General features: G+C 45.4%; 2 protein-coding genes across 2 annotated transcripts; both read right to left on the bottom strand.

Moving 5' to 3' along the window:
- Positions 1–41: 41 nt before the first annotated feature.
- LOC120030999 (otoancorin-like) lies at positions 42–5,229 on the bottom strand. The gene is made up of 11 exons (XM_038976510.1): positions 5,037–5,229; positions 4,325–4,518; positions 4,134–4,224; positions 3,776–3,947; positions 3,459–3,649; positions 3,096–3,248; positions 2,685–2,827; positions 2,481–2,617; positions 2,228–2,325; positions 1,131–1,323; positions 42–562 (listed from the first exon to the last, which is right to left on the bottom strand). Exons 1-11 carry the CDS (start codon positions 5,124–5,126, stop codon positions 483–485), a joined length of 1,542 nt encoding a protein of 513 aa, XP_038832438.1. The 5' UTR covers positions 5,127–5,229; the 3' UTR covers positions 42–482.
- A 246-nt stretch (positions 5,230–5,475) lies between these two features.
- LOC120030889 lies at positions 5,476–8,791 on the bottom strand. Its single transcript, XM_038976396.1, has 6 exons — positions 8,588–8,791; positions 8,177–8,338; positions 7,604–7,744; positions 7,465–7,520; positions 7,208–7,328; positions 5,476–5,625 (listed from the first exon to the last, which is right to left on the bottom strand). The coding sequence occupies exons 1-6, from the start codon at positions 8,783–8,785 to the stop codon at positions 5,503–5,505; spliced, it is 801 nt and encodes a 266-aa protein (XP_038832324.1). The 5' UTR covers positions 8,786–8,791; the 3' UTR covers positions 5,476–5,502.
- Between the last annotated feature and the right edge of the window lie 2,608 nt (positions 8,792–11,399).

Raw genomic sequence — 11,399 nt, forward strand, 5'->3', positions numbered from 1 at the left:
ACAATCCATAGAGTAAGTGATAGTAGGTTCATAATCTTTATTATTAAGTTAGTCTTCCACTTCCAATCTTGTCAGCACTGGGTGAGCACCCATAATCCTCATCTTATGATCCCAACTCTCAGAAAACAACCCATGCAGAACACTGACTCACACATCATTACATGTTCCAGCATTGTCCTACTAGAAGAGACCCACCATTGCAACAAAGATATAGAAATATATATATTTCTTTAACAAATAGAATAAAAAATATCAAGTGCTTTTACATTGTCACAGGTATCTGTATCTGCTTTGATGTGCTCAAGGCCTGCTCTGGCTTAATCTAGAATAGGTAATAATAAAAAAAGCAGGATATACAAGTTATATTTGTTACTATTAAATGTGTTAAAATATGCCATATTATGAACAATCTCTATTCTTGTTCAACACATGCATGAGTAGTTCCATATGTCATGCGTGTCTATTGGATGTGTAGTTTCTCACTACAGGACAAACCCCAGCAGTATGAACAAGAAGGGCTGCATAAAGACTCCAACTCCCAGAGTTCCCAGCATAGATGCTCCTGGTGGAGAAAAAAATACATTATACCACTTGACCTTCTCTCTCCTGCCTATCCATCTTCATTTCAGTTTCTTCCTCATAGTCTAATCAACTCTGTATCTTACCTGACCACAGGAGCATTCCTTTATCTCTACCTATCTCCATCTCTCACTCCTGTTGTGTACATAACATCTCGTAAATTTGTAATTACCAGCATATGACTGGGAAATATCCACTTGTCAATAATGGGGCGGCAGGTAGCCTATTGGTTAGAGTGTTGGGCCAGTAACCGAAAGGTTGCTAGATCGAATCCCCGAGCTGACAAGGTCGTTCTGCCCCTGAACAAGGCAGTTAACCCACTGTTCTCCGGTAGGACGTCATTGTAAATAAGAATTTGTTCTTAACTGACTTACCTAGTTAAATTAAAAAAATACAAATCTGTGAGCTCAGCTTGTTTGCCATCAGCCAATTGGCATTCTCAACTAGTTCAAAGCACTAGAATGCTTTACAAGTAGTATTTTCTGAGTTTCCCACTTGTTATGAACGCAGCATTCATCTCTTCCCCTCCCAGTCCCCTCTCTCCTACTCACCTGAGAGTTGGGGCAGGTTTCTGGGTGGGTTTGTAGTTGATTCTGCGCGGTCATAGGCCACTCGGTCGTAGGCCACACCCAGAGCATTGCCAAGAGCGGCCCGTTGTGCCTTCCCCAGCACCGCCCACTGTGCATTGGTTACCATGGCAGCATTGTCAGGACCCAGGGCCTTCAGCTGGCTGGTTGAGAGTGCCTGATCAGAAATCAGAAGAGTATGGAGTGCTGGGTTCCAAAGTCACCTATTTTTTTCCCGTAAACCTAGTAATTAGAAAACCTCAGTGGAACACAGCAGAGATAGAGAAGAGCCCCCTAAGCAAACTGGTTCTGGGGGTCTGTTCACAAACAAACCCCACAGAGCCCCACGACAGCAACACAATTAGACCCAACCAAATCATGAGAAAACAAAGATAATTACATTGGAAAGAATTTACAAAAAAACAGAGCAAACTAGAATGCTATTTGGCCCTAAACAGAGAGTACACAGTGGCGGAATACCTGACCACCGTGACTTACCCAAAATTAAGGAAATCTTTGACTATGTACAGGTACAGACTCAGTGAGCATAGCCTTGCTATTGAGAAAGGCCACCGTAGGCAGACCTGGCTCTCAAGAGGAGACAGGCTATGTGCACACTGCCCACAAAATGAGGTGGAAACTGAGTTGCACTTCCTAACCTGCCAAATGTATGACCATATTAGAGACACATATTTCCCTCAGATTACACAGATGCACGAAGAATTCGAAAGCAAACCCAATTTTGATAAACTCTGTTGCCACAAGAAAAGTGCAACCAGTGAAGAACAAACACCATTGTCAATACAACCCATATTTGTTTAATTATTTTCCCTTTTGTACTTTAACTATTGGCATATCATTACAACACTGTATACAGACATAATATGACATTTGAAATGTCTTTATTCTTTTGGAATTTTTGTAAGTGTAATGTTCACTGTTAATTTTTTATTGTTTATTTCACTATTGTTTATCTATTTCACTTGCTTTGGCAATGTTAACATGTTTCCCATGCCAATAAAACCCTTAATTTGAAATTGAAATTGAATTGATAGAGGGAGGCAGGGAGAGAGTGTACTCACAGCGAGGCGGTCTGGGGGGATGAGGGGAACGCTGGTCGGACTGAGGAATGAGAAGGCAGAGTGACTGAGAGAAGGAAACTCTGACAAACTCAAACCAGCTGGAGAAAAGTGAGATAAAGCAGAGCGAGAGAGAAAGAGAGAGAGAGGCAGGAGGGATGAGAAATGGCTTACATTTGAAAATGTATTTCACAAAATAAGAGGGAGCAATAGTGTGAGAGAGAGAGAAAGAGGGGAACAGAGGAGTGTATCTGACCCATGATGTTGCCCAGAGAGTTGACCCGAGCCTCAGTCCATCCCTGTGGTTCTCCAAACACAGCCACGGCACGCTGCTTCAGAAGCTCTGTTACTGCCAGGGGGCACTGCACCTCGCCCACCGACTGTACTGCCTCCCTATAGAGATACATAACACATTATAAAACAAGCTCACGCAAACACACATGCACTGTCCATGTCTAACCTGAAGGCATCAGTGTTGAGTTGACCAGTCTCCTCAGTGTTCAGACCACAGATGAACTGGTCCAGTCCCACCAACTCTACAGCTCCCAGTTCTCCCACTGTCTTATTAATACGCTCCACAAAACCCCTCCACACAGCCTCCCTCTGCCAGGGACCAGACATGATCATCATTAGAGTAGTATTTTGTGTGTGTGTGTGTGTGTGTGTGTGTGTGTGTGTGTGTGTGTGTGTGTGTGTGTGTGTGTGTGTGTGTGTGTGTGTGTGTGCGTGCGTGCGTGCGTGCGTGCGTGCGTGCGTGCGTGCGTGCGTGCGTGCGTGCGTGCGTGCGTGCGTGCGTGCGTGCGTGCGTGCGTGCGTGCGTGCGTGCGTGCGTGCGTGCGTGCGTGCGTGCGTGCGTTCATATATACAGTACCTGTGGTTGTGTCCAGGAGCAGCGGGAAAGTGTCTCCAGAGTGTCCAGGGAGGAGAAGGGGAGGCTGGGCAGCTCAGTGAGGTTGAACCCCTGAGAGACACAGCCCAGCTGGAGCACCTGGCTCTCATTCAAACCTGACACTGGACCCCAGGCCTGTAGTACAATATAGTACAGCTCAGAAAGCACAGCTCACTCAACAGCAGAACAAAAAAAGATGCTCAACCCTGCACTCGAGATTCTTCTAACTTCTGTGGAGTTGGATGAAATGACCCCAAGATTTAGACACTAATCTAAGGTATGTTTCGGAACCCCCCGCAGACTTGAAGAGGGTAAACTGATCTGTGCCTGAGCCTGGCCATCTACCTGGATGGCCTTCTCTCTGAGCACCACTAGTTGCTCGGCGCTGTAATCAAGGACCTCCCCCAGCGTTTCCACGGCAGCGGTGATTGTGACGGCGTCCATCTTGGAGAGCTGGGCTGGGCTCCAGTAGACATTGGCTCCGCCCAGTTCCTCCAACAGAGACACAGTAAGGCCCGCCTCCCCCTGAGGGAGAACTAGAGAGAGAGGGTCCAGGGAGGTTGTGGTAAATGTATTGTAATGTCTTTATTATGTTCATATTCAAAATAATCCCACACACATTCTTATCTGCACCTTAGGTGTGGGTGTTTCTCCTCTCTCACCTGCTCTCCTCCTGCGCATGGGCATTACTTCAGATGTGGAGGTGGAGAGAGAGAAGAGTTTCCATCGCAGGGCTGAGAGGTCCGGACCACTACTAAACTCATGAGGAGGGTTAGGGACCGGAGGTCTGGGTAGGCTGTCCATCAGGTCAGACAAAGTCTCTTTCAGCCACGACTAGAGGGGGGAGAAGCCAGGGTAGAAAGTAAAAGAGCAGAGCTTCATTTTTTGAAATTCACAGAAACATTCTGGATTATGAAAGCTTTCTTTATTTCACAAGCGTAGACAACATCAGGGAGAGACTAGTCAAGGGCCTTTCATATGTGGTTGTCAGGGAGATCATGGTGATAGAGAGCTACTGACCTTAAAGCGCAGTGAGCGGACAGCAGAATCATCCAACAGGAGAAGAGGACCCAGGGATTTGATGGTGTCAGCTGTCCAATCAGACGGGTCACTTTCAGAGGAGAGAAACAATAAAAATTGTATATGTGTCAAATGTTATTTTGGCAGTAGCAGTTCTATCTAGAAAGGTGAGAGGATGTGCTTGTTCGTACCCGTATGTATCATTGAGCAGCTGGAAGAGCGCCCTCCAGTGGCGTGGAGGAATCTGTTTGCAGGAGGCCAGGGCCTGCACGGTGGAGTTGAGGACCTCAGGGGCCAGGAGGGACATCTGAGAGGGGGCCAGCTCACACAGCAGCGACCCCAGACTCAACACTTCCTCACTGGACAACTTTGACATGTTCCTCCCCTGTGGACACAGGGGTGCACCGGGCTCTGTCACTCATTGCAGTATGTGTGTCTGTGTGTGTGTGTGTGTGTGTGTGTGTGTGTCTGTGTGTGTGTGTGTGTGTGATTTACATTAAAGATTAGGGTTAGGGTTGGGGTTGAGGCTAGGTTTATGGTTGAACTAGGATGTGGACATGAACCTAGGGTTAGGATTAGGATTGAACTGGGATGTGGACATGAAGCTACACATGTAGGATCTTAATTTGAGCCAGTCTGCTACAGTAGGAGAATAATCCTGCAGCAACAGGAAATGTGATTTATTAAATGGATTATAAATCAATGGAATTTTTTGTTGTTGGGGTTGAAAAAAAACATTGTTATGGCAAATCAAGTCAGACATTTTAAAGTAGAAATTATCAACTTAGACGCCCTTTTAAACCTTGAATACGCTACAAGTTTGCATTCCTACGGTCTCAGCAACAATAGTGACCAAATGAAGATCCTACATCTGTAGGGTTATGGTTAGGGTTGTGTGTTTACCAGGCAGTTCAGCGCTCTGTTGGTCAGTGTGGGGCGAGAGCGAGAGGTGAGAGGCAAAGAACTCAGGTTGGCCTCTTTCATCTTCTTCATGAACACAGCACATACAGAGGCAGGTAGACTGGCTATCTTCGCAGCCCTGAGAGAGAGAGAGAGAGAGAGAGAGAGAGAGAGAGAGAGAGAGAGAGAGAGAGAGAGAGAGTGAGTATATGTGTGTGTAAGTGTGCGTCTGTGTGTTGTTTTTCCACAGACATTACCTGCTGATTGATTCTTAATTTATTATCCCACAATTTAAAATATTTATTTCATATATGTTTTTAATTTCAGGAAATTCTGAAATATATAGGGGATACACTTAAAAAACACATTTGCATAAAAACAATGGGTCAGTGTGGCCCCCTGGACAGCTGGGGACGATTTCAATTGAAACCCCTGAAACACAGCAAAATCTGCCAGTGTGTGTGTGTAATCACGGCAGGTGAAGCAGCAGCAGGGTGGGGATCTCCTCCAACTCTGTGTCTGTGATGTTGTTGAAGTAGCCTGCTCTCTTGTTCTCCAAACCTGCAAACAGACTCTGTGCAGTACAGCACACCTGACAGACAAAGTGAGAGGGCGGGAGATAAAAGTGTCTCAAAATCAATGTAAAAATAGCCCCTAAGCATGTAATAACCAGCCTGACCTCAGAGCTATATGAAGCAAACTTATATGTATTTCTGAGCATCTCGAAGACGTATGCTATCTACTAATGGCCTAGTTACTTTAGACAGAAATTAATTTAGGGAGGTTGGTCGGAGAGGATGAGTGGGTGTAATCCGCGACCATCTAACAATCCAAAGGTTGCGGTGTCGGGGCAATTGTAGCTTTTTATACAACGGATGGTCTAATCCTGAATGCTGATTGGTTAAAATCGCATTCCAACCGGTGTCTATTCCATAAATTACCACCGGCTAAATCTATGACATTAAAATGCCTATTTACTCTATTCCATCTGACTGCGCAATCCACTGTCTCATCAGCCCAGCCAGGCAATTTATAAACTTGATCTGCACTATAAAAAGCATCTAGATCATTATCTCACATTTCTTTTAGACAGTGTTTAGTTTTCAACAGTGGAGATTTGTATAAACCTTGCTGTCTGTCTCTCCGACATTTGCAACATTGTTTCAATATTCAAATTCGACTCCAGCTGTCCCATAGTAATGAAAGTGTTGGGACGAGACAGACAGGCAGGCAGCGTTTCTCAGCCAGTCAAAATCATAAATCAGCTGGCATAATTTTCATGGATATATATAAAGAAATGTAAATTGAAAAAAGGTCAAACGAAATGAAGTGCAGCTAGTTTGCAGTCTTTCCAGCTTCAGTTTGAAGTGATTGTGTTGTTGTGTTGTTGGCTAGCTCCTCTGAACAACAGTGTCCTGACGAGAGAGCACATTTTCTATGCCAGGCGAAATCGCGCATCATTAGCTCATTGTTATGGATGTATCCAAATAAATGTCACAGGAAAACAGCTTAAAAAAATGTAAATGCAGCTACTTTGCTATTATTCTGGCTGCAACCCTAGATTTGTGTCAGAACTATATATTGTTGAAGGATGAAATAGTATGAATAAATTAATCAAAATAATGTTTTTAATGAAAATATGTCAATCATTATTTGAAAATGTTGGTAACCCGTTGTATAAAAGTGATAATGCCCTCGAAGCCGGTGTTTGGAGGATATATTAGCACAGTTTGCCGCCCGAGACAAACAACACCCGTGCCAACATATCCTCCAAACACTGTTTCATCAGACATTATCACTTAATTAGCTAACCCTTCCCCCAACCTTTATTCTAAACTTGACCCAATTCACCTAACAGGCTATGCAAATTATCCTAGCCTTTGTTGTTAGTTCACCTAACCACGAACGTAATTCTCCTTCGCTGTTACGACGCAACAAGCAACCTGGTCTCAGAGAAATACATACAAGTCCTCCAAGATGTATAATAACTTACATCATCCAATTCGTATGCTATTGTACGACCAGGTAAGATGTATGATACTATAAATCCTCTAATTCATATGATATTCTATGACCGCTACTCCATTCATAATGTAACCTGTCAGTTGTCACAGATTTACATACAGAATAGTAGAAGTTGCAGTCATCACTTGTGTGTATGTGTGTGTGTGTACCTGTGTCTTAGAGAGCCAGCGTGGAGTCTCTGTCACAGCTTGGGCCATCTCCAGGACGCCACTTTCAGACACCTTTTCAATCATCTCACAGGCCACGCCCTGCATCGCCGAGCCCAGCTTCCTGTCATCATCATCATTTACATTGTAGTCATTAGGCAGACACTCTTATCCAGAGCGACTTACAGGAGCAACTACCTTGCTTATCATCATCATCCTCATCATTAGTACCATCAGAAACTGTGTGTGTGTGTTCTCACCGCATGTCTGGAAGTGTCATCTTCTTGCCGAGGATATTTCTGACCAGAAAGGCCGACTGCAAGACAGAGAACAGTGAGTAATGTCACACCAGTGGCCGTAGTCCCCAGAGTTGCGTTCAGAAGACACACACACACACACCTGTGCACGTGTCCACTGCTTGCCCTCCAATTGGTCGAGGGAGGTCAGGTTAGCCTTGTCCAGGGTTTTCAGGGATAGGCTGGACAGCAGAGAGGCAGGGACTTTCTGGATTAGCTCTGAGGCATTCACATCCCCAAGCAGCTACACACACACACACACACACACACACACACACACACACACACACACACACACACACACACACACACACACACACACACACACACACACACACACACACACACACACACACACACACACACACACACACACGCAGACATACAGATTACTTTAGGATCAACCTGAACCATCTTTGCTGCATATCTAATTTTCTTCTATGACTTCTCCCTCTCATCCCCTCTCACCCTCCCTTCCCCTCTCACCCCTCCCTTCCCCTCTCACCCCTCCCTTCCCCTCTCACCCCTCCCTTCCCCTCTCACCCCTCCCTCCCTCTCTTACCCATCCCTTCTCCTCTCACCCCTCCCTTCTCCTCTCACCCCTCCCTTCCGCTCTCACCCCTCCCTTCTCCTTTCACCCCTCCCTTTCCCTCTCACCCCTCCCTCCCTCTCTTACCCCCTCCAGCAATGCTTTTCTCTGTAGACTGGTCATCTTTTGACTCATCATGTCCAGACCCTCATTACCCAGAAGCCCCTGGGATTTGACCTTCCTGAGGACAGAGGAGGCCACGCCCGTCACAGCTGAACCCAGAGACATTAACTCCTTACCAGACACCTCCTGAGAGGGAGATTGAGTGAGAGAGAGAGAGAGAGAGAGAGAGAGAGAGAGAGAGAGAGAGGGAGGAAGGGTAGAAGGGAGAGTAGAGATACAGAAATTAGAGTTTTTAGAGCTGCTCTCTATTTGACCATTAGTTCCTACCTTGGCCCCTCATACAATAGAAGAGGTTCACCTAAACATTTCAGTTGAGAAGCCTGTTAATAGTACTGACTGAGACAAAGACATATTGATAAGAGTAACACCTCTCACCTGCTTCCCCTGCAGTAGTTTATTGGCCAGTGTTTTGGCCTGGGTCAGACCCCACTTCACCTCTGACCCCAGTGACATCAGGGTGTCCTTGAGGGCATCGGGGGAGAACTGGGAGAGATGGAAAGGGGAAAGCAGTGTAACACCAGGACCCAGTGCACGCAGCAGCTCAGGACTGGTATCATCCACAGATGATGACATCACAGTGTTGACGAGCTTCTTCTTCAGCTGGAAGCCGGAGGAGGAGGGGAGAGGAAGACGAGGGGAGATGTGGAAGGAAGAGGAGGGTTAAAAATAAACACCACAGATTATTCCCATAATTGTTCTCTGTAAAATCCCTACTTTAGTGATTCCTGAGTTATAAACTATAAACTACAACAACTTTGGAAAGAGAGAGAGAGAGAGAGAGAGAGAGAGAGAGAGAGAGAGAGAGAGAGAGAGAGAGAGAGAGAGAGACAGAGAGACAGAGAGACAGAGAGAGAGAGACTCTAAAGGACATCGCTCTCAAACGCAGCCCCAACACTTCACACAGGAGCAACAGATCAATAGACACCCCACCCAGACCAGCGAGACACCCTCCAAGACCTGCAGGACCCCCCCCCCTGGACCTACACATAGAGGACCCACGCCAAGAGGACTTACATCCAGACCACAGCACCCCCAGACACATCCACACCCCCACCCCAACCAATCAACACCCCCCCACATCAACCATGCCCACACCCCATTTAGGCCCCCTCAGATCAGACCTATGCCACTCCTGCCCACCCCATGCACCCCACCCCCGCAAAGAGGGCATCAACATGGAAGTCACACATACGCCCAGGTAGTGAGCGGGCAAACAGGCCCAACCCCCACTCTTACACTCGCCCAAGCCAACGGCATGTACCAGATGCTCAGCAGGCTCTGCTCACACTTACTGGCCTGAGGCCAAACCACGACCAACAACATTGGACACTTTATGGAACAAAAAGCCTTCACTATATCATCCTGGAATATCCAAGGCCTGAGGTCATCTGCCTTTGGCCTAAAGAGCAGGAACCCGGACTTCACCAAAGAAATCGGTAATACAGACATTGTCATCCTGCAAGAAACATGGTATAGAGGAGACGGACTCACTGGTTGCCCTCTAGGTTACAGAGAGCTGGTAGTCCCATCCACCAAACTACCAGGTGTGAAACAGGGAAGGGACTCAGGGGGTATGCTAATTTGGTACAGAGCAGACCTAACTCACTCCATTAAATTAATCAAAACAGGAACATTTTACATTTGGCTAGAAATTCAAAAGGAAATTATCTTAACAGAGAAAAATGTCCTCCTGTGTGCTACCTATATCCCCCCACTAGAATCCCCATACTTTAATGAAGACAGCTTCTCCATCCTGTAGGGGGAAATCAATCATTTCCAGGCCCAGGGACATGTATTAGTCTGTGGCGACCTAAATGCCAGAACTGGACAAGAACCTGACACCCTCAGCACACAGGGGGACAAACACCTGCCTGCAGGTGACAGCATTCCCTCCCCCATATGCCCCCCTAGGCACAACTATGACAACATAACCAACAAAAACGGGTCACAACTCCTGCAGCTCTGTCGCACGCTGGGTATGTACATAGTCAATGGTAGGCTTCGAGGGGACTCCTATGGTAGGTACACCTATAGCTCATCTCTTGGCAGTAGCACTGTAGACTACTCTATCACTGACCTCAACCCAGAGTCTCTCAGAGCGTTCACAGTCAGCCCACTGACACCCCTATCAGACCACAGCAAAATCACAGTCTACTTGAACAGAGCAATACTCAATCATGAGGCATCAAAGCCAAAGGAACTGAGTAACATTAAGAAATGCTATAGATGGAAGGAATGCAGTTTGGAAACCTACGAAAAAACAATTAGGCAACAACAAATTCAATCCCTTTTAGACAATTTCCTGGGTAAAACGTTCCACTGCAATAGTGAAGGTGTAAACTCGGCAGTAGAAAATCTTAACAGTATATTTGACCTCTCAGCTTCCCTATCAAATCTAAAAATCTCAAATAGAAAACCGAAGAAAATGAACAACAATGACAAATGGTTTGATGAAGAATGTAAAAACCTAAGAAAGAAATAGAGAAACCTGTCCAACCAAAAACATAGAGACCCGGAAAACCTGAGTCTACGCCTTCACTATGGTGAATCACTAAAACAATACAGAAATACACTACGGAAAAAGAAGGAACAGCACGTCAGAAATCAGCTCAATGTAATTGAAGAATCCATAGACTCTAACCAATTCTGGGAAAATTGGAAAACACTAAACAAACAACAACACGAAGAATTATCTATCCAAAATGGAGATGTATGGGTAAACCACTTCTCCAATCTTTTTGGCTCTATAACAAAGAATAAAGAGCAAAAACATATACATGATCAAATACAAATCCTAGAATCAACTATTAAAGACTACCAGAACCCACTGGATTCTCCAATTACCTTGAATGAGTTACAGGACAAAATATAAACCCTCCAACCCAAAAAAGCCTGTGGTGTTGATGGTATCCTTAATGAAATGATCAAATATACAGACAACAAATTCCAATTGGCTATACTAAAACTCTTTAACATCGTCCTTAGCTCTGGCATCTTCCCCAATATTTGGAACCAAGGACTGATCACCCCAATCCACAAAAGTGGAGACAAATTTGACCCCAATAACTACCGTGGAATATGCGTCAACAGCAACCTTGGGAAAATCCTCTGCATTATCATTAACAGCAGACTTGTACATTTCCTCAATGAAAACAATGTACTGAGCAAATGTCAAATTGGCTTTTTA

The sequence above is a fragment of the Salvelinus namaycush genome, chromosome 37 (genome assembly GCF_016432855.1).
Source record: "Salvelinus namaycush isolate Seneca chromosome 37, SaNama_1.0, whole genome shotgun sequence".
Lineage (NCBI taxonomy): Eukaryota > Metazoa > Chordata > Actinopteri > Salmoniformes > Salmonidae > Salvelinus > Salvelinus namaycush.

What these genes read in the sequence shown, in the direction of transcription:
- LOC120030999 (XM_038976510.1), bottom strand. Translation starts at nt 5,126, where the DNA reads ATGAAGAAGATGAAAGAGGCCAACCTGAGTTCTTTGCCTCTCACCTCT. An exon ending in ACAGAGCGCTGAACTGCCTG is followed by an intron (nt 4,519 to 5,036) that starts GTAAACACACAA and finishes CTGTGTCCACAG; the next exon opens with GGGAGGAACATGTCAAAGTT. An exon ending in AAACCTGCCCCAACTCTCAG is followed by an intron (nt 563 to 1,130) that starts GTGAGTAGGAGA and finishes TTTCTCCACCAG; the next exon opens with GAGCATCTATGCTGGGAACT.
- LOC120030889 (XM_038976396.1), bottom strand. Translation starts at nt 8,785, where the DNA reads ATGTCATCATCTGTGGATGATACCAGTCCTGAGCTGCTGCGTGCACTG. An exon ending in AGCAGTGGACACGTGCACAG is followed by an intron (nt 7,521 to 7,603) that starts GTGTGTGTGTGT and finishes TCTGTCTTGCAG; the next exon opens with TCGGCCTTTCTGGTCAGAAA. An exon ending in GCTGGCTCTCTAAGACACAG is followed by an intron (nt 5,626 to 7,207) that starts GTACACACACAC and finishes TTTGTCTGTCAG; the next exon opens with GTGTGCTGTACTGCACAGAG.